Genomic DNA, 24,001 nt, shown 5'->3' with positions numbered 1-24,001 from the left:
TAAGTTTCCTCTGTATTCCATGCAATTCACAAAAACTTGCAAAGTTATGTAAGTTAAATTCACCACCACGATCTGTACAAAGGATCTGAATGTACTTGCCAGATTCTTTTTCAACTCGAGCCTTAAAGCTTTTAAAAACACTAAAAGCTTCAGATTTCTCTTGCAAGAAATAAACCTATGTTTTTCAACTATAATCATCAATGAAGGTAATGAAGTACCTTTTGTTTTCATTCAATATTGGATTGATTAGTCCACAAATGTCTGAATGAACCAACTGTAAGATTTGCTCAGCTCTCCATGCTTTTCCTTGCTGGAAAGAATCACGATGTTGTTTACCAACGATACAATCTTCACACATTTTCTGTGGGACAATTAATCTTAGGCAGTCCTTCCACCATGCTCTTCTCATGTAGGGTTTTCAAGCCTTTGAAACTCAAATGACCATAACGAAGATGCCACAACCATGTTGGATCTTGCACTCTTGTTGAGAGACACTTCTGGGCATCATACTGAATGTGCAGAAAGAACATACGATTGGCTGTCATTTTTGCTTTTGCTATTAGGCCTTCTTTGAATAATGAATTTGACACCGACTTTGTTGGATGATGATGATAATATAACCCCTCTCTTGCAGTTGGCCCATACTGATGAGATTGCTTTTCAAATCTGGGATATAAAACACACTAGGAATTGTATACACAGTGTTGTTTTTCATATGGAATTTGATATCCCTTTTCCCCATGACAGAAATGCAGGAGTTGTTCCCGAGCTTCAAAGTTTCTCTGAATGTTTCATCCAAATCATAGAACAAAGACATGTTTCCACACATGTGATTGCTGCAACCCGAATCTAAATACAAAGTGTCACTTGATGAATTCTCCTTCTTGTCGATGTAAGCCATCAAAAGCATTTCCTTTTCAATCTCAGCGAAATTTACCTTGGTTTCCTTCTCTTTGTCAGGGCATTCATACTAATAGTGGCCAAGCTTGTGACAGTGATAGCATTCCACACTCGCCTTGTCAAATTGTGCTCCTTGATTTTAAGAAAGTTGGCATCCTCTACCTCTACCTTTTCCTCGAAATCCCCTACATCCTTTACCTCTTCCTGGAGAAGTAGTTCCTTCATGAGTAATGATATTCAAGGCTTGCTCCTCCACAACATGGTTGGTCATACTTTGCTCATGAACTAATAGTGATCTTTGCAACACATCAATCAAAAGACTATTAATGTCATTCGATTATTCAATGGAACACACTATATAGTCAAATTTGCGTGTCAATGAGCGAAGGATTTTCTTAATGACTGCAACATCTTCCAAATTTTCTCCATGAATGCGCATCTTGTTTGCAATTGACAATGTTCTTGCAAAGTAATCATTAACCGACTCTCCTTCCATCATGTGAAGAATTTCAAATTCTTTGCAAAGAGCTTGGTATTGTGCACATTTCACTCATGCAGTGCCTTGGTACTTCTTATTCATCGAATCTTAGATGTCTTTAGTAGTGTCCTTTAGGATGGTTTCGAGAATGGCACGATCTATTGCTTGAAACAAATAATTCTTTGTCTTCAAATCCTTTAATCTCTGATCCTCCAATGTCTTTCTCTGCGCTTTTATCAAAACAGTCTCACTAGCGGGCTCAATGATGCCGATTTCTACGAGAGTCCAGTACTCCTTGGATCGCAGAGAATTTTCCATCAACATACTCCAATGGTCATAGTGACCATCGAAGCATGGAATCGCAGGTTGCACAAAGCTGTTTTCAGAAGCCATTGAATATCTTGCTGCAGCAAGAATGAAAGCTGTTGCTTTTTCAAATCAAGCCCTAGTGGGGGGCTTTGATACCAATTGTTGAAAACTAAAACTGAGTTTGTTGCAGAAAAAAGGAATGCCATACTGATTCATTAATATGAAGTCTAATTAAATACAAATGCAAATAAAGGAAAGCTAGAAAATAAAGCAACGTCTAATCCCACGACTAACAACTCCTAATAATCTGGGATTCTCCTAAGGAATAGGTAAAAACAACAGACTTCCTAACAAATAGGAATTATTGAAAACAAACGATTAAATATCTTAACATTATTGGAAATGAGGAGTAGGCGAATGAGGGTATTTGGCTGAGCTTGCCAGCTGACGAAGGAGGAGTCTAGGCCGATATCATCGGCGGACGGAAGAGGAGGAGGAGGAGGAGAAAGACCTGTTTGTTTGTTTATTTGTTTGTTTTTCACCTTAATTAGCATCATAGCTAGAATTAGGAGTGATCATAGATCTGTCCAACCTGTTCAACTCGATCCGATCCGATTCAACTCAATTGATTTTGGGCGGATATGTATTTTTTAACGAACGGATGCAGATGAAATATTTCAAAATTTGCGGATATGGTTTGGATGGCGGATCAACCGTCTCACACCTGCATGAACTCGATCTGCTTGTAGATGAAGTTCAAAAAAAAAAAAAAATGCTAACAAGTAACAACATAAAATACAAATAATAAAATATATATTTTTATAAAAATGAAAAATAATACTGTAAAAACATGCATGTGTGGTGCCATGATTTATTATGGACAAATAACACTTATTTTTTCAAATGGCTAGTTGTTGGAGATTGTAAAATTAATGAATTATAATTAAAAAAAAATGTCCAAAATTTGTAAAATCCAAACCGCTAAACTGATCGTATCCATATAGCGACCCTAGTTTGAATCTGACCCATTGATATTTTGGATCCGGGTTTCATTACCTTTTATGGTTGTTCATGTCTTGCTTCTGCTCATTGTTTATCGGGTTTGGTTATTGGAGTGTCTTGTTTGCGTTGGGAACATGTTGGTGACTTGTTTCTCAAGCTGTTGTTGCCCAGAATTTTCTTCTGCGCTTGAGCAGTCATTGTGAACTTCTAGCACTTTTGCAGGTCTATAGAGATATTGGGAGTTGTTATTCTTCACTCGAGCAGCCATTCTTGCGCTTGTGTGGTGTTCGCTCGAGCGATGCTTCTTGTGCTCGAGCAGTGGTCTTGTATTCTACACTCGAGCGATACTTCTTGTTCTCGAGTGGTCACACTTTTTGTGTCTGGACGCTCGAGCATCACTTCTTGCGCTCGAGCGATTTGCGCATCTATATAAGGTCTTGATGTTAAGTACCCCATGAAGTGTTTTGGGAATGCTTGAAATAAAGGAAAACCTGTGTGAAACGGTGGTTCGCGGAGTATGTTTTAAAAGAAATGAGTTAATGCAATTAACTGATACTGAGTGTTATGGTAGTGATCGAACTAGGTGTATGTATTTAACCGTGTATTATTGATGTTGGTTAGCATGATTATATTTTTACTGTGATGATGTTTGGGGGTCCATTACCCGCCGTGTTGTGTCGGCAAAGCGTGGCGCCTTGATAGAAGTTTCCTTATCCCGTCCGGTTTGGGCATGGTAAAGTGTGAAAAGGGGATCTATTTCCCGCCGTATCTTAGTCGGCAAAGCATGGCGCATTGTGATAGGTTCTTCGTTCCCTTTCGGTTTCCGCCAGGTCAAGTATGACCCGAGGAGCACCTCCTTCCGGGTGAGGCCGGTAAAGTGTTATGTGTTATTGGTATTGTTGGATCTATCATCCGTGCTGTAGGGCGGTGGAGAGGAGATTGGTAGTGTGTATTACTTCAGTTATCTCGTTTGGATATTTATACGTGTTGTCGGTTTTCATATTGTGGAGATGAGATTGGTAGTATGTATACTTCGGATATCTCGTTTGAATGTATATATGTGTAAACGGTTTTATACCAGTTCTTTTTAAATCCTTGGACCTATGGTCATGGAAGGTTGTAGATATATATATATATATATATATATATATATTGGGATGTAAATGCTTATGGTGTATTGAGAGGTAGGATGGGGATTATGATTTGCATTTGGGGTTATATTTTCAAAACGGTTGTTTAAGTGGGATTATTTTATATTAACATGAGAAGTTTTATCAAAGAAAGGATGAGGTTTTAAAACATTTTCTTTTGGATGTAATGATGGGAATGTAAAAGAGAAGAAATGGTTTTATACTGAATTGTGTTAAGAGGATTGTTTTGAGATAAACACAGTTATATGTGTATATTTTGGCTATTAAATGTCACACTACTTATATGGTATGTCTTGATGCATTCATGATCATTTTTATCTATATGTTGTTATTGGTTAGAATATTTGGGATCTTTACTGGGCTTAGTGCTTATCCCAAGGGTTGATAAACTTTTTAAGGTACAAGGCTGGAGGAATCGCGTATGACTTAAAATCTTTAAATTGTTGGCCACGGGGCCCTTTACTTATTGGCCATGTGCCATGTACTGTATAATGGCAAATTCCTTTTGTTGTATTTATTGTTATTCAATGTAAGCCTAAGGGCATTGTACCATGTTTTATTTATATCATCATTGTTGCCGTGAGAGAATGTTATTATTTATTCTGGTTCATGTTCTCAACTAAATGGAACTATTATAATGGATTCGGTAATGGATTCGAATAATAAAAGTTAGGGTGTGACAATCTATTCATCAATCCCACGGCCCGCTCAATTCGTATATGCCAAATTGGTAGACGAATGCGGATTAATTTTTTTCAATCCTCCTAATTTTAGACAGATGACGAATGAGATGCCACTTGACCCAACCCGATCCGCAATTACTCCTAACTAGAATATAAAAATAATAGTAGCCTAATAGGTTCATTTGTTGGCTATGCCTTTTAATTTGTTGCTTTTGAAATTTTGCCTTCGGAGTTAGCGATTGTTATCTATAAGTCTCTTTTGGGAAGGTAAAAGAAATTTAACTTATGGAATTATTGGAAAGGAGGAGTAGGTGAAGAAGAGGGTTGGGCATAGCTCGACAGCCGACGAAGGAGAAGTCCGAGTAGATATAATTGGTGAACAGAGGAGGAGAAAGGGAAAAGCCTGCTTGTTTGTTTTTTTACCTTAATTAAAACCACATCGTTTGGAATCATTTAGGAAAATCCTAGAGAATCAACTCTACTATATTTATGTACCCATTAATTTCTTACTAAAAAAACACTTGATTATGAAACCTCAACTGCCTATCAATGTTTAGCCTAAAAAAAAAAGAATTGTCCATTAATCAGGTGGGCTCCTGTGTATATATCTTTTGTATATCATACAAAGACCACCAGATGACTATAGGAAACATTTACTCTGTTTGGTTTTCATTTCTAGAATTTATTTTTCAAAAAATTTAATTTTTCGTTTTTCATATTTTTTTATTTTCACTAAATTTTTTTAATATTTTAAGTAATTTTTATTTTTATTTTTAGACACACATAACATAAATACACTTAAAAAGTGTAATATTTAAGAAAAAAATCTTTAAAAAATTTACTGAACACCAAAAATATAAAAAAAAAAACAAAAATTCGATACATGTTTTTATATTTTTGTATATTTATTAATTTCTTAAAATATTTTTTTACAAATATTTTATTATTTAGATGCATTTAAATAAGGTGAATCTAAAAACTTTTAAAAAAAATTGCTTAAAATTTAAAAACATTCTCTTAAAAAAAAGCACGAAAAATAAAATATTCAATTTTCAGAAAATTAAATTGAAAAAATTGAAACCAAACACACTCATTTCTTTTCCTTTTCATTTATTATGGTTTGAATGTTCAGTTTTCTTTTCCAAAATATAGGGACTTTGTTCGCTTTAAGACATTGTCTTATTTCTCTATTTCATGCACATGCACTTAGAAAATTCTATTTTTTTTTTAATTTTCTTTATTTTTTTTGTTTTCAATTAATTTTTTTAACATTTTAAGCAAATTTTTTTTTAAAATTTTTTTTAGACATACCTAACATAAATATATTTAAAAAATATAATATTGGCAAAAAAAATCTTCAAAAAATTCATTAAATATCAAAATAAAAAAAAATTTAAATACATTTTTCTTATTTTTGTGTATTTATTATTTTTTAAAATATTTTTTTACAAATATTTTATTATTTAGATACATCTAAGTAAGGTGTATCTAAAAAAATAAAAATAAAAAATTGCTTAAAATTTTAAAAAATTTCACTAAAAACAAAAAAAAAAATTGAAAAACAAAAAACTCAATTTTCAAAAAACTAAAACCAAACACACTTGATAGTATAAAACAGCTAATCTACAAGTTATCATTGTACTTATGTTTAGCTTAGATTCAAATAAACCCTATGGTATACAGAAAAAATAAAAAATAAAAAAAATCCACTGCTCAAATGCTAAATAATGTTGTGAGGACATTTTTTAATACTAAGGTTAACTGAAAAGGTGTATTAAAATTATATTAAAAAATTTATTAAATTTAGTAAAAAATGTCTTGTTTTCTTTAATTTTTAACACACACAAACATATATATATATATATATATATATATATATATTTCGTTGCAAGGACACCTATAAATAAGACTCAAATCACAATTTTTTTTCTTTTAAAAATAAAAAACTATTCAATAAAATATTATGACTTTTCACTAGGGATGATAGTTTGAACTCGGCCCGACGGGGACCTGACCCCTCGACCTCGATTGGAGCGATTTTTTCCTGAAAAATATTTCCAACGGAGAGGGGATGGTATTCAAAAATTAATCCCCGATCAGTTTCCGGCTGGGGATGGGGATAAGTGTTCCAACCCATATCCGGCCCGTCCCTAGCCCCGTCCCCGTTTGTCCCTGAAGTGAAATTACTATTTTATCCCTATATACATATAAACCAAACTCTCATATCCCTTATCTCTGCCTTAGACCACGTCTCTCATCTCTCTTTCCCTCACTCAGATTTCTCTCTCTCGTTCTCTCACTTCTTATCATCATCATTATCGTCACCATCTAGAACAGATCGAACAGATCCGCCGATCCTCCACCACCACCGCCTCTGCCACCATGGCTTCCTCTTCGACTCCCCAATGCCGCCACCTCACTCTCACATTCGCTGAAAAAGTAGTTGCAGCACACTGCTTGTCCCCCGTCGCAGATTTCGACATCACTCATTGCCTTCTCCATCGCAGCACCGCCTTTGTCCGGCCTCTGCTGCAGCTCCAGTGGATGATTTGGATTTCGATTTGACCCAGACGACGGCATACGACTTGAGCCGACCGGTGCGCCAGTTGATTTGTAAGGATAACTTAGATCTATATGTGTGATGTTGATTGTTGATGATGATGATAGATACATATATGTGTGTGTGTAATGAACAATTTCAAATCTCTCTCTCTTTTTTTTTTTTTTTTTCCAAGTTATTGTTGATGATGATAGATACATATATGTGTGTGTGTGTAATGAACAATTTCATATATATATATATATATATATATTTTAAGTTGATGATGAAATATACTGAAAACAATAGATTAATTTTTTTGTTGTTGTTTTTGTGTTGAACAAAATTATTAAAAAAAAACAAACAAACAAACAAACAAGTCGGGGATTTTCGGGGTCGGGGAAACTTGATCCTTGTTAGGGGGCGGGGGCGGGGGGTGATGGCGTCCCCGCTGGGGATCGGGGGTGGGGACGGAAATTTTTTTGCCTTTGGGGATCGGAGACGGAGAGTGTAATTCCCAGCCTCGCCCCGGCCCGTTGCCATTCCTGCTTTTCACACAATTTTTTTACACTGAAAATACAAAATTACCTATAAAAAGAAATTCACAGATGCTCATATTAGCACTTGGTTTTCATAGAACCCCAGTTAAATGACAGAAAAAAGAGGGTGAACTTTGTGCTCAAATCATCTTTTCATCTTCTAGCTTGTAAAAAAATAAAAATTAAATCAATAAATGCTATGGTAAAAGGAAAAAAAATCTCTATGATTGTCTTGCAAATCTCTACAAAAAGTATATATGTGTATAATAAATATAATGATATACGTGTATATATATATATATATATATATATCATTAAATGAACCTTTCCACTAATTATCTCTTAATTCATTTATATTGATTTCCCATATTAATTCCATGTTCCACAACTTCTAGTATAATTACTGTAGCATATCAAGGATTCATATAAGTTTTGAAATCAATAAGTGATGTCTATTGCCAATTCCTACTCAAATAAGCTGATCTCCTTTTGTTCTATTACCCAAAGGATACACAATCAAGCTTTTGGTGTAACTTGGTAGATAAGTTCTCACATTACTCTCTACTTTTCTACACATTTTTTTGTAAAAAGTAAAAAAATTACTAAAATAACTTGTTCTCAAACGAGGCCTAAGTTGTTTAATTTTTTAAACTTATTTGTGACCAAAAAAAAAAAAAAAAGAGAGTGAGATTTTCTTATGTAATAATTTATATATATATTTAACTTATTTGAAACTGTTAAATAGTAGAAAAAAATTGTGACTTCAATTTTGTTTTAATTATAATTTTTGAAGGCATTCTAGATATTTATGTAACAAAAAAGTTATGCAATAATTTATTACCGGTTCAATTTCTTTTACAGATTATAAAAAGTTGCAACAAACTTATTTATAATTTATTTTAATTCTTTTAAACTAATGATCTCACAAGTTATAATGATAAAAGCTAATTTATATGTGATACCAAATGGGCTTAATAATGCTTAAAATAAAAAATATGATAAGATGCTAATGTATTACATATAGCTACAATGAAACAGATAAATCATCCAACATCACAAAATCAGAACTAAAAACTAAAGTGGCATAGCAAAATGAGTCAAACTATTCAAACTCGACTTTTTAAAATTTTGTTTGAAATTAACTTGTTATACAAACGTATTTTAAAAGTCATTAAATTTTAAGTCAAATTAGAACAATTTATTATTTCACTCTTCCAGCATATATCTACTTAAATTATTTTTTTTGATTAAGCTTAACTCGTATTTGAATAACCTACTACTCGACTTGTTTGCAGACAAAAACCTAACTGCTATGATAAATAATAACAAATCTGAATATCTTTTAGCAAAAAAAAGTGGAAAAATAATAAAAGAAATACAAACTAGAATAAAAGAAATTAATAACTACAATACCTTAACATACTAATGATTTACTAATCAATTTATAATCTCCAAACAAATTATTAACCACAATACATCTCCTAAAAATAGAAATAGAATAAAAGAAACAACTAATATCCCACTTCTGATATATGCTATGTTACATGGACTCTTCAAATTAAATCAAATACCCGTGTCGGACACCCGACACTCGGACAAAGGTATGAGATATGTGTCGGATACTTTTCAACGGATACTTCTTATATAAGTGTATATAACACTATTATTATATGTATATATTGTTATATAATTGCTATAAATGTCATTTTGACACTATAAGTTAAATATAATACCATTTTATCTCACATATTAGATTAAAAATATAAAAATATGACATTTTTTTGCCGAGTCCGCGTATCCTTAAATTTATGATTTGATGAATTCGACCTCTAGATACATACCCGCACCCGACACCCGTACCCGAGTCCATGTAACATAGGATATATGATCAAGAACTTGTTCATAGAAAACTCAAAACATTAATCTGTGTACGTAGCCATTAATCAACTGCAAGATACTTAAGACAAAATAAGTAGATATTTGTTAAAAAATAGAGAAAAGAAAAAAAAAAATATTATTTTCATTTAAAAAAATATCCTTTCTAATATGCTAATGAAAATTTTTAACAATACAGATTTACCATAGATAAGTACGATTACTTTTTTCAAAATTGCTAAAGAATTTAAGTATTCATATATAATATGTATCGTATCATGTGTCATGTCATACATGTATCATATCGATTTCTCTTAAAAAATATATTTAGAAAAATCAAATTGTAAAATATGTATTAAAACACTCCCATCTAATTCCTTAAAACTCATCTAAGATCAAAATTTCTTACTGCATAAAGAAAACCTCCTAGGACACAAGTAATGTAAATTTCGAGCATAATCACAGCACTATAGTGGATGAATGTGAGTCACAAAACTCCATTACCATATAACTCTTGTTCTACAGTTTCAAAATCAGCATCAAATTTCATTTGTTCTACAACAATGGTTAACATCATATAGATTTGTTCTGATTCTTGATGAGTTTTATCATGCGCTATGAATCTGTGAAGAATTCCACATACCTCAACAAAGCTAAAACCAGGGGACTTCTTCACCCCTCTCCTTTCCATGTCTTCTCTCATCATTCTTGCTTTGTCCCAACGCATGATCACTGCATAAGCATTTGATAAACCGATATATCTACCATCGTGTTGCGGCTCCAACTCAATAAGCTTCCTCCCCACTATATCCGCAAGGTCTAATTTTCTATGGCTCATACACCCGTTAAACAATGCACCTAACATTGAAGCTGTTGGTTTCATTGGTATTTGACTCAAGAATTGGTATGCCTCGGTTAATTGACCTGCACGAGCTAGAACATCCACCATACAAGCGTAATGCTCGCTTTTAGGTGTCATGCCATGCTTATTAAGAGACTCGAAGAAAAACCAAGCTTCCTTCACTAACCCTCCATGAGCACAAGCACTCAACAAGCACAAGTACGTGATTTCGTCAGGAGTGATCCCCGCAATCTGCATTTCTGTAAACATATCAAGTGATTCAAACACAAACCCGTGTGTGGCAAGTCCTCCAATCATTGCATTCCAAATTAACACATCAGTTTGATCCATGGAAACCCCACGAAAAACAACTAGAGCCTCCTCTATTGCTCAGGATTTGGTGTACATGTCCACAAGTGAGGTACGCAACACAAGAGTTAATGACAAGGCATTGTTGATCATGTAACGATGCATCGTCCTCCCATGCTCAAGAGCACCTAAATGTGCACAAGCACACAAAAAAACTCACCATGGTCACCTCGTTGGCCTTGGGCCCGACGACTCGCATTCTTTCGAAAATTGCCAATGCCTCACCATATTGCCCGTCCTTGACATACCCGTCAATCAAAGAGCTCCATGAAACCACATCTCTCTCCGGCATTAATTCAAACACTTCCCAGGCCAAACTTATATCCCCACACTTTGCATACCCATCCAACATTGCATTCCAAGAAACCAAATTCTTATTGGGCATTTCATCAAACACTTGGCGTGCACACACTATATTCCCACCCGAAGCATACATATGAATCAAAGAATTCTGAACAAACCTATCAGATTCCAAACCAGTTTTCGCAATGCGGCCATGGATAGCCACTCCAAGATTAAGATCCGACAGTCGCGCAGATGCCTTAGCAAGAAATGGGTATGTGAGATAGTCCGGTGAGATCCCAATTCGCAACATTTCGACGAAAATTGATATCGATTTGATTAGGTTTTTGGTTTTTGAGTAACCCCTTATGATTGTATTCCAGTTGAAGATTGTTGAATTGTGGAGATGTCGAAAAATCCAATGAGAGTAGGCAAGAATCGAAGGACGCAGCGAAAGACAGAATTCTTGAAGCAAATGGGTCGTCTTGGGTGAGGCCAAAGGCGATCACCCAAGATTGTTGGATTGTGGAGATGTCGAAAAATCCAATGAGAGTAGGCAAGAATCGAAGGACGCAGCGAAAGACAGAATTCTTGAAGCAAATGGGTCGTCTTGGGTGAGGCCAAAGGCGATCACCAGAGCATGAATTTGCTTGAGGTGAGGGATTGACTTGCATTTGTCAAGCAATGCGATTAGAGTCTGACTCAGATTGACATTTTTGCTTAACAGTGAAGCATTCAACATTTACGAGAAGAAGCTGAGTTTGTGTGGCAGTTTCAAAGAAAAATAAGGGATTTTGCTTCGGTAGAGAGAGGGAGTCTGTCACACACAAAAAAAGGTTCTTTATTTGGAGGGAAAAATGTAAGGAAGGGTCTGTTTGGAGGCTATTTAGCCTTTCTACAGTACGTTTTTATTTATTTTTTAAATTAGTTTAAAATTAAACAAATGGTACATGAACAAAATTTATTGGGTGAATTACACAAACCTCCTTACTGTTGCTAAATGCCTATTTTCTTCCTAGGACACCATTTCTTTAATTATAATTTTATCCAAATAGCAAATTACAAATTTATTCGCCCTAATTTTTCAAATCTTAAATCTAACCCTAATCGTAACCCATTTCACATCAACTTTGGCCGACAACTTATGTTGTCATTACCAGCACTACCTCTAGTCACCATAATTCTCACCCACATTCACCAACCACCAGTAGTGCCATTACCCATGCCACTTTTACATCATTCTCTATCACCTTTCAGGTTTCAGTGACCCTTCTTAGTTCATCTCCACCTACCACCACGACCTTCATTCCTATCTCCACCTACTACGATGTCACGTACGAACACACACACATACGTACATATATGCATACTCTCTCTCTCTCTCTCTCTCTCTCTCTCTCAACCACAAAAAGTCAGCAATGGTGATGACACAATCTTTGTGCGATCATCAAGATTGCAACACAGCTTATGATTTCCCCATATTTGGTTTGGCATTCTTGGTTTGCTTTTCGTGCTCCTTTTAGATACGATTAGCCCTACAGTTCGGACTATTGTGATTCTGACTTTGTTTTCACAAGTGCAATGTGAAATAGATAAACACAAATGAGTCAAAATCCGACACATCTTTTGGAAAATCGATTTAAATTAAAAATTTCAAAAATTGACTACATTGCCAAATTTCAAAGTTGCTACCTAAATATTTTTGAGAAATCTAGGAAACTCGTGACTCGTGTTAAAGGCCACTAATCCGTCAGCATCAAAGTGTCTCGGCTCGAGAACTTAGGTATGTGAGGGAAAGGTCATGAATTAAGCACCCCATTCACCCGATCAAAAATCGGCCTTTACTAATCATGATGTGATTCTTTTTTACATTATATGCTCTTGTTTCGATTATTTATGCTATTTTTACTTAGTTGACGCACACAAGTATAGACCCATTCACAAAAGTTGGAATGCATTGATTTTATATTTGTTTTGAAAAAGTGTTTTGTATACGTGTCACTTGAAAAATCGAGCTCGTATTTACATTAATCAAATTATTCCAACCTAAGTAAAAAAAAGCCTTCATCCATTTACATTCAAACATATATATCACTTAAGCACTTAGCCTCATGGAAAACATGCTCTATATGGCAATACAAACATACATGCAATATGTTAAAGCGAAAACACTTACCCCAAGTAGCCGAGGCGAGCCCAAAGAGAGGAAATAGTTAGAAAAAATACATGATCGTAACAATGCAAATGACTAATGCAACATATGCAAAATGCAACTAATAGGTTCGATTTATTTAACATGGCATATGAATCAATTTGATAGTATGCGGTGAAACAAGTATTCACATAATTAATGTACGACCAAAAAGCTAGAATGATGTACTGAACCCAATGCATGCAAAACATATGGATGCAAATCATGGAAAATACTAAATGAAACTTGATACTACATGCAATCCATCATAAGTAAGTAAATAAGGGAGAAAAAAATGGGAATTGAAAGACATACATAATATTACAATTTCACTCTCGCGCAGGAGGGTCCGAATAAATATCCTAGCTAATTACCAAATTAACAAACTATTACGTTACCAAAGAAATGAATTAACTGAACTAGCTAATTATTACAAATTAGGATTAAACTAACTAATTAATTACAACACAAATTAACTAAACTATTACAAGTTCAAAGGAACATTAACTAAGAGCTATGTAAACTAATTAAACTCGAGTGGGGGTTAAGAACCACATGTGCCAATGAGAACGTCTTTCCAGAAACGCCTCTGTTTTACTACCATAACTGTTCTGTCTGCAGAAAATACTTCTGTTTTTGCCTCAGCTTCTGCTCTGTTTTGCAGGAAAATGACACTGCTTGGCTGAAAAGAGGTGGCTGGCCGGCTAGGGAAAGTGGTTAGCCAGATTCCAAGGGTGGCCAGCCGGCCACTAATTTTGATATTGCCCTGCTGCATCAGAAAAGAAACAGAGCAGAAACAAAGTGTTTCCAAGGGATGTTTATCCTCTCTGCCTTTCCCTATCATGAAATAGATCAAAGGAGGGACAAAATTGGTTCACAAATCATTAATTGCCGCAAGGTTGTTGCATGATGATCTATGACTCGATTGGACAAAGGCTCAATAAGTGAAAATAAAAGACCAACAAAATCTCCTCTCAATCATTGAATTGATCAAGGGAAGTGGTTGACATTGATTCTTGAACTATTATTATCAGCAAAAGGTATGACATGACTCAAGACTCAATGGGTTCAATTAATGTCCGATTGAACCCAATTTGATTTTATTATCTTGTACCGTTTTAGTCTAATTTTATTGCCTCCTTTACTTACCTTTCCATTCTGTAACAACCCCCATACTGTTTGCTGATTAATGACCGATTGATTACCGATAATCACCGATTACTGTTAAACGAAACTGATAATGACTGATAACTGACTGATAATTGAACTGATTAAAGTACTGAACTGACTGACTGAAATTGGAAACCGAATTGATTGAGTATATGTTAGTTAAATTGCATTCTATCTGTTTGCCTGTATGATTATCTGTTCATGCTTATATGTTTAAACTGCTAATTGAAGGCCTTATCGGCGGCCGAATTAGAAACCGATTGATGTTCCGTGACCCTCATAATTAATGTGATTTTATGGTATATTTATCTGAAAACTGATTAGGTATGATTAAATTAGATTAAAATAAGCTAATTAAAGAGTTTGCCATATTTACCATTTTGCTACATGAGTGGCCCACTCAATACACATACTTGAGCCTTGTATGTACACACTTGAAGAACATTCCCAACAACCATATCTCTTGTTCTAGCCGACCTTGAGGAAGAGATTGTGAGAGTTTGTGTAGTTCTTGAGATTTGGCTTAAACAACTTGGAGAATTGAAGGTTGATTGTTGCTTTGTGGTCCTATACTTGTAATTGAGGCTCTAGGTAAGAGAACTCAACCTTTATGGATGTGTTTGAGCTAGTTCTTGCATGATTCATGCCTCATTTGTAGAGCTAAGCCATGATTTGGTTCATTAATGGTGGATTGAAGCTCATTTCTTGCATGCATGTTAGTATTGTTGCATTTTGAGGTTGATTACATGGACATTGGTACATGCATGCTCATATTGTTGTTATAGACCATGTTTTCATCTGGTTTTGAAAAGAAATGAGCTCATTTGAACAAGCTTTGGAGCTTTAATTTGGTTTAAAACTCATCCATGCATGCTTGAATGTTGTTCTTGAAAATTGGTTTGAAATTAGGTTTGAATAAAACACCCTTGGGCTTTAATTTCTCAAATTGAGTTTTGAATCATGTTTAACTATGAGTTTACATGTGTTTTCTGGAAATTTAGCCCAAGAGGATCGGTTTTGTTGCATTTAAACTTGAGTTTGAGCTTGGAGGTGCAATCTGGGTTTTCCAGATTTCGCACTTCCGCTCGAGCGGGGTAAGTTACGCTCGAGCGTGGAATCCGAGCAACCAGCATCTCTCTGCACTGTTTTGCAGTCCGCTCGAGCGGAGGATTGGGCGCTCGAGCGGAGTCATGTCTCAAGCTCGAGCGGGCGTCGAGCGGAGATTTCACCCATCCAGTACTTTTACAGGACGCTCGAGCGGAAAAGTTTACGCTCGAGCGTGTACTTTTGTTGCATGTCCGCTCGAGCGGGGAAACATGCGCTCGAGCGGGACTCTGTTTTTCTGAAAATGCTTTTAAATGTGCATCTTTGCATCCTCATCCCATCCTAGGCATTCTTAGGCCTAGTTTAAGACATCTTGATGAGGATATCGTTGTAGAACACACCAAGGCAAATTAGGGATTACGTTATGATATTTCCCATCTGTGTAGCTTAGTGTGTTCAACCTGTGAACTGTGTAGGGTTGGCGACTGGGGAGACACGCTCTAGCATACCGTAGCCCAAACTCTGTGAGTAACAATTGTGTAAAGATATGTTCAACTGATATCTTTTGAATACTGAACTGAACTGTTTACTGAACTGGTATTACTGAATGAATGTATGTCCTTTATTTCTGAACTGTACTGTGGCATCCTTAGTACCTACTGTTTACTGTTACTGTTACTGTTACAGAGATCTCTGTCGGTTCCCTCGTGGAGCCACTACTGTTTACTGACTGATGGCCATCATTACTGTTCGGTCTTTTAAGACCTACTGTTACTGTTATGCTAATGGATGTACCACATATGACTGTTTACTGTACTGAACAACTGAAATACTGATTGAATTGAACTGTTTTCATTACCGTAAGGACATTCATTCTAAACCCCTTTACGCATTATGTTATTCACTGGGCTTTAGCTCACTGCTCATATATATATGTAGGTGTACAGGCACCAGACCGCAGCTAGAGGCGTCAGGGTTACTCCAGTTTTGTCAAGCCAGCCTTTGTGCCTCACTGCGAGGTTCCGAGTTGCCATGCTATGGCTTGGGGGTGTTTTGTTTGTTTTTCCCCCTTCTGTACTATTTTACTGTTCTGTATAGACCGAGTGTTACTGTACTGTTACATAGGGTTGAGTCCCTAGTCTGAATGATTGTAAATATTGTGTATACTGTTCTGTACTGTTTGTATATGTATGAATGCATGAAAAATCTTTTTGCCATACAGACTATCACAGCTCATTGGACATTGTTTAATTACTGTATTGGCTTCTGCCAGGCCCTGTACTCTGTTTTACTGTATCACTGTATCTGCAGGCTTTCGGTAATCTCGGATTACTGGCCGGTTACGGTGCTAAACCCATAGGGCCGGGTTTGGGTCGTGACACATTCATTAGTCATTTTAGTCCAAGAATGAGAATTAAGTCTACTAAATGGAGAGAAGTGTCAAACAAGAAGTTATTTTGGGCATAAGAGAGATGTAATGCCATGGTAATGAACCTCCGAACAAGATTAAACCATTAAGCATGAAAGGGTCTTTTTCTCAAGCTTAAACAACACTCGTTTGAAACAACTCTCAAATAAATAAATAAAAGCCAAGAAAGGAAGGAGAGTGCAGAGATGATTATGTGTGAACATATATATGAAAAACATAAAATAAATGTTATCAACTCAAATAGGTTGGTGTCTAAGGTCTAAACTATCAAACCCACGAGGACTACTACACTACAAGCATACTATATAAAGCATAAATGAAATAAACACACCAAAATAGTCTTAAAACTCACCAAAACAATGCTGGAATTTACATGGAAAGGCTAAAAAAAAGTAAGCTACAATAATGGAGAAATGAAGCTAGTAAGCAAGCCTAAGAAGGGGTGGCTAACCCCTCTACTTTTTGAACCTCAAAACCGCATTTTTAGCTTCTGAAAAACTCTGAAAAACAGTAGTAGAAAGTTGGAAAAAAATTGAGAAAGAAATGGGAAACACAAGGGAAAAAGCTTAAAAAATAAGGTTCAAAGAAGGGTGGTTAACCCCTCCACTTTTGAGAGCTTTAAGCCAAAAGTTTCAGCCCATAAAAACAGTGTAAAAACAATACACAAATAGTAAGAAAAGAGAGAAAAGTAGTGTAGAGATGCTTAAAATTATACCTCTTGAAGAGAGGTAACTCCTTTGTTGACAAACCAACAAGTTCCCACTCTCAATGGCTGAGATTTGAGCTCAAGAACCTCAGCAAGAAGAGCTAAATTTTTGTTTAGGAAGTGTAGAGAGAGAGTGTGTAGGTTGCAAGATAAAGAGAGAGAGTGTTTTACAAGTTTTGGTCCTGTAGGAATTTTTTCTCATCTAAAATCAAGAGGGGTAGGCTTGTATTTATAGAAAAACAACTTCTCCAGTCGGAAATATCTATATAGAGACAGCTGGTGCAAGGCATGCACATGGAGGAGATAACTGGTAGCAAAATATTTACCTGTCGGGACACTTGGCAGGCCGGCTAGGTAGGGGACGGGCGGCTACCAAAAATTGGCCGACCAGCCACAAAAATATACTCTCAAGCTCGCCTTCAAATGGGTATATCTCTCTTATCCAGTATCGGTTTTAAGTGATTCTTGAGTCTAAATTAAAACCCTGGAAGTCTAATTTCCCATGGATGTGGTCTCACATCTAAATTCTAAGTGTACAAAGAGATATGCTTAATTTAGTGAAGGATGCTCATTTCTTTCTTAACAGATTGATGCCTAACTTCAAACGGGCATATCTCCCTCATCCGGGCTCGGTTTTTGGTGATTCTTGAGTCCAAATTAAAGTCCCAGAAGTCTAATTTCCAATGGTAGTGGCCTCACATTAAATTCTAAGTGTACAACCTAATTTAATGAAGGTTGCTCATTTCTTTCTTAACGGTTTGATGCTTAACCTTTTCCCTAACAAGTTTTCTTCCCTCTCCTCCTATTTCCTCCAACTCCAAACCTATAAATAAGATGTTTTTAAAGATTTTTCAAAGAGTTCACATCTCTTTCATTTATTTCCACTTTGTCTTTACTCAGTTTACCAAAAAGTGCAGTATTTTAAATGAAATGCGAGCCTCGGAATATAGTAGAAACATTTGGAATTTTTTTTTTGAAAAAGAGGGTTTTTACGATCTAAAATAGTTTTGGTCAAAATGGGGTGTAATGTTGGAATTAGAAGGTCAAAAATCGAAGCCTTTTGCTGAAGAATTTGAACGATTGTACAGTGTAACTTTCATCATAGAATGTTCAACCTGAGGCGCCCAAGTCTTATGGGCAATCAAAAATAGGGTGTCTATGCCACCGCATTTGTTCAGTGATTTACACCCAATCTTTCATCGTTTGTTTGGTACTGGTTTTCCGAACTAGGCGATACAATTTCAAATGAAGAGAAATCAAACATGAGCATGGCGAGAGAGGGCCTTCGGGTATTTATGTGGGAGGCGATGATGGAAAATGATTGAGATTAGTGAAAGGAGAGATTTGGGTGAAGGATCATCGATAAGAGGAATGGAAGGAAAATACAGCCAAAGAAGTGGGTTGTTAGAAGAGCAGAGCCACCGGGGGAAAGGGAGACTGAATGAGGGTCTTTAGTAGATAAAGGGGGTTGGAGAAGGGTTGCTGGTGAGGGTGAAAGGTTGCAATTTTGGTAGGGGTGGGGTTGTCAGTGGAAAAGTTTAGGGGTAATTCTATTTCCACACACTATATACTCTTTGTGCACATACTTAATGAATCTTTTTTTTATTACAGTTTTGTCCAAAAATAAAATTATCAAAATAACCTTTTATTCTTCATTTAAAACCTTAATTCCTAAACTGTAATCCCCCACCACTCCTTTAGTGGCAACCTTGACTACTTTTTCTGTAGTGCCATCTTTCCCAACTTTGTATTCGATGTCATCCTCCTTAACCTCTTCACGGAATGACTTCATATGTATGGCAGATAGGGCGGTGTAAATATGTGGGTCACGGTGCCTAGGGTTTATAAAGAAATAGTAGATAGTGAAACTAGACACTATGAAGTAAATGGATTGGTAATGGCAGCCGGCGATGGTAGAAGGATGAGTGGAGGTGGCGGTACAATTTTTCAGTAGAGGAGATGGTGGTTGGTCATCAATAAATGAAGAAGATAAGGATTAGGAGGCTAGGGTTAGGGTTTAAATGATGAAGAAGATGAGGGTATTTTTGGTAGGGTAGGATGTGCACTGAGGAAACCATAAAAATTCATTAAGTATGTGTCTAGAGAAAAGATGTGTACTGAGAGGATTTAGTGTGTGTAAATAGAATTACCCTAGCAATTTGGTGGTGGAGGTTCAAAAAAGTGGGGGGTCTTAAGAAGAAATCCAGGTGCATTCATCAGCACTATTTTAAAGTTGAAAAAATATATACAGTTAGTGTAATACTTTTGACATAATTACACTAGTCACATTTGAAGTTTAATTCACATCACACTTACACCTTTTTTTTTTATATTATTTTTGTTATCACTAATTCATTATTGGTATGGGTGAAGAAATGATATTGTCTTCTCTTTTTTACTAAAATTTATATTTTTCTTTTTTTTTTCTTCTTCTTCCGGTGAACCCACCATCGGTGTTAGTTTTGATTGTTTTAACTTTACTAAATAGAGATCAATATAATTATATCAAACTTGTAAGCTAACTATAGTTTTCTCCAATTTTAGGGAAGGTGAATGTAATTTATTCAGTTTTATTTTCAAGGCACTAAAAGGTGGTTAACATTACTGTTTTTCTTAAAAATTATTGTTGCTAGTTATATTTTTTACTTGGATATAAACTTTTTATTTTATTTTTGTTTTTTTTAACTTGGTATCCGACTCATTGAACTAATTCGGGAGACAAATCTCACTGTTCACTAACAAGAGTTTACTCGAATGTAAAAATTAGTTCGATTCGAGGATCAACCCATCACAACCACTCCTCATTGCAACCAATCACTCTTCTCCCCTTCCAGTGCTGCCTCGCTACCCCCAAGCATTCCAGACCATCACATCTCCAATTTGATCTTAAATTTTTTCCTTACTTTGGTTTCTTATAAGATTTTTTTTTTTTTTTTTTTTTTTTTTTTTTGCTTTATAAACCAACGTTAAAATTAGACATAGACAAGTTACATTAGTATAGTAGCCACGTAACGTTATATGACATAATAATATATTATTATGAAAACTGAAACCCAAAATGCAAAAAGGTAGGCTGGGTTTCAAATTTCTTAGACAATAATTTTTCAGCATTTGAAACTAAAAACACTTACAAAAATTTAGAAACAATTTGTTGCATATTAATATATATATATATATACATAAAAAGACTATCAATATAATTTGATCAAAGATAATAAAACAATTCACTCAATTAATCAGAATTAATATAGGAAAGTTCTAGAGATTTTTACAAGCCAGTCATATTTTCAATGGTTATTACCCAACAGGTCCTTAATAGAGACTCTTTTATCTATAGGTCCTGATCATTTTTGTTTATTCTGTTTTTACCTTCATGTTTTTATACTCAGATCTGAAGATGAAAAATGAAGAGAGAGAGAGAGAGAGAGAGAGAGAGAGAGAGAGAGATGGCTGTGAGAGGAAACATATATTTACTTGGTGGACTGTCGGCAACACCATGGATGGTCTGATAAAAAAAAAAAAGAAGCCAGATTTACGAATCCAAATCCAGAAACTGAGAGGTCGAGCATATCTACGCCATGGATGGTTAGCGGGGAAGAGAGAGAAAAAAGAATCCACCACCATCACCGCCGTATTCAAGGAGAATGTTCACAATGAAGTCTAGATCTACAATTGCCGTAGTCCATTATCACCGAGCTACACATGGATGATTTCCAACGAGTTTCCGGTTGTGCTCGGCCGAGCTACGCAAGGATGGTGAGATTGTCCACGCTAAGATTGCACGAGTAGTGGAGGACAACAAACGGCGGCGGCAGCGACAATTCAGATCTGAGATTGATGAGAGAGAAAGAGAAAGAGAGAGAAGATATGAGAGAGAATGGGTTGGGAAGGAATGGGATTTGAACAAATAGTCCATTGAATATGTAGAAAGAGATTTAGAGGTATTCATATTAATGAAGAATATGATAAATCTGTTTAAATCAGTGATAAATTTGTTCAAACTAGTGATAAATTTATTTAAACCAGTGATAAATTTATCACTGTTGAATTTTTGTAAATTTGTTTTTGTGAATTAGTAAGTAAGTGTGTATGTATGTGAGTATGAAATTTATCACTGATAACATTTTATCAGTGATAAATTTATCACTACTAAATTATTGTGAATTTGTTTTTGTGAATTAGTAAGTGTATGGATGTGTTTTTGTGAATTAGTGAATGAATGTGTATATATGTGAGTATGAGATAACAAAATGAACAAAAAGAACAATATATAAGGAACAAAAGGAAGACAACATACAGGGGAGAGCTCGTGAGCAACTTCTTGCTTCACGAGTGTGGTATGATATTGAAGGGTAAAATTGGAAACGAAAATAGGATTGGTTGGTATTAACTTACTTCCATGGGACCGGCCGGTAAGTCCCTCAAAGTTCTACTATATGTGGAAACCGAATATAAGAAATTCAAGTTGGTTTTGTCCATTGGGCCGTATAGGGTCAAAGCCCAATGGGCCACTGATAGGTTGTCGAATAGCCATGGAGGCCCATATGAGACCAGCATTCAGGCCATATGTCGAAGCCGAATAGTCCAGGGGAGATGGAAGGGTCCTGTTGGACCAAACTGCTGGCACATCCCATAAAAGCATGATGATAAGAAAAAGACTATAAAAGGAGGGGAGGAGCCTCAGGAAGGGAACATGCAAAAAATACTAACCTAGACCCCAAGAAGATAGAATATCAACTACCCAAACATATAACTGACTAGATGATCAGAGTGCTAATTTCGGCACCATAGACCGGAGTTGTTTATCTATTTCAAGCGACATCAAAAGGATCTTTGAGGCTTACTTGGACCCGAGGAGCATTTCCCAAAATCCACTTCCCCATACTATAATATCAAAATCTATAAAGAAAATTCATACAACATCAATTTCATTTCAAATTTTCTGTTGATTAATAATATTGGATGGTCCTTCAGGATGAGCCCTAACAGGAATGGTAGTACGTTGTTGTTGTTGCTCCCCACCACCAACTCTCGCAAGTACCAACCTTGAATTGAATTTTTTTTTTCTCCAGTTTTTGTCTACGGAAATGTCTAATACATTTTGTATTTTGATTACAAATTTGAATAAAATTTTGGAAAATAAATGGAAATCTGTGAATGAAATAGAAATTAAATTTTTTCTCCATTTCTCTTTCACTTTCTACATTTCTATTCAAATTCATAATTCAAACAACTTATGAATTTGTTAGGGGAAAAGTAATGTCTTTAGTAATCTTTTTATTTTATATTTCTTTACAAATATTTTACTTTTTAGATTTTTAAGTACATCTCAAAATTAAAAATATTTAACTAGAATATGAAAAAATTTCACTAACAACAAAAGTTAAAAAAACACGAAAATAAAAAACTCAAAAATAATTTTCAAAAACTAAACCAAATATCTCTTTTACACAATTACACTCCTAACAGTGAAATTTAAGACCTCTTCTCTCCCAATTTTACTCGTAATTGTGAAATTCAAGACCTTTCCTCTCGCCATTCCACTCTTAAGAAATCTAAACCCAAAACCTCTCATTAGGAGAAACTTAGTTACCAAAGGACTAGGCACACATACTACAATTCCTTGGTGTAAAATAAATTACACTACTTCTTGTTTTGGTAATGATAATCATCACTACCCTCTCTCATCTTCATCTATACTCTTTTCATTACTATTCATTTTCATGTACACACTTTTATATTGATGATTCATGTACTATGAGTTTGAAAAGGAAGGGAAAAAAAAAAAAAGCAAAACAAAACAAAACAAAACAAAAATGGTAGAGATCCCAAAAATTTTATTAAAAATTCTACCAAATGTCTCACATAGGTGTGGGACCCACATGGGACCCACATTGTGTGGATCCCACACCTATATGAGACATTTGGTAGAATTTTTGATAAAATTTTTAGAGTCTCTAAAATTACTCAAAAAAAGAAAAAAAAAAGAAAAAAAAAAAAAAAAAAACTTAAGAAAGCATGTTGCTCTTTTACTCTTCAGCAACCATTATCTTCTCAGGTTTAAAACAGTTTCCTACTTATCTCAGTAACACTAAGCCTCACTTCAATTCATTTTTTTTTTTTTTGTAAATTAAAAGTTTAGATAGTCTATTAGGTTAAATTCTTTACCTATATCTAATATTGAATTTGTAAAGAAGTGGACAAAATATAAATTATTAATTAAAAAACAATGGCTAATATTTTACACCCAAAAAGACTGAGCTCATTGATGTCTTAATATTTCTCATGGAGAGACTTTATTATATCATTCAATGATGAGTGCAATAATTTTTTTAATTTAAAATAATTATAAATTTATATTCCTATTTCATAGCTATTATTATTATTATTATTATTTTGAACAGAGGAAATTTAGATTAAAGAGAGAAGAATAAAGCCTTTGCAAGGCAACAGGGGGCATGACACCCAAGTAGGAGGCAAGAGATCCTTTATG

General features: G+C 35.1%; 1 protein-coding gene and 1 pseudogene across 2 annotated transcripts; both read right to left on the bottom strand.

Moving 5' to 3' along the window:
- Positions 1 to 559: 559 nt before the first annotated feature.
- Positions 560 to 1,125, bottom strand: LOC145814980 (uncharacterized). Its single transcript, XM_082911950.1, has 2 exons — positions 1,069 to 1,125; positions 560 to 970 (listed from the first exon to the last, which is right to left on the bottom strand). The coding sequence occupies exons 1-2, from the start codon at positions 1,123 to 1,125 to the stop codon at positions 560 to 562; spliced, it is 468 nt and encodes a 155-aa protein (XP_082768076.1).
- Positions 1,126 to 9,905: 8,780 nt separating this feature from the next.
- Positions 9,906 to 11,810, bottom strand: LOC114268344 (pentatricopeptide repeat-containing protein At5g08305-like; annotated as a pseudogene). Its single transcript, XR_014358151.1, has 2 exons — positions 11,530 to 11,810; positions 9,906 to 11,412 (listed from the first exon to the last, which is right to left on the bottom strand). The product of XR_014358151.1 is annotated as a pentatricopeptide repeat-containing protein At5g08305-like (transcript).
- Positions 11,811 to 24,001: the final 12,191 nt, after the last annotated feature.

Source organism: Camellia sinensis, unplaced genomic scaffold, assembly GCF_055761805.1.
Source record: "Camellia sinensis isolate YWXY unplaced genomic scaffold, ASM5576180v1 Unanchor14, whole genome shotgun sequence".
Lineage (NCBI taxonomy): Eukaryota > Viridiplantae > Streptophyta > Magnoliopsida > Ericales > Theaceae > Camellia > Camellia sinensis.
This window is presented reverse-complemented; position numbering and strand designations above follow the sequence as displayed.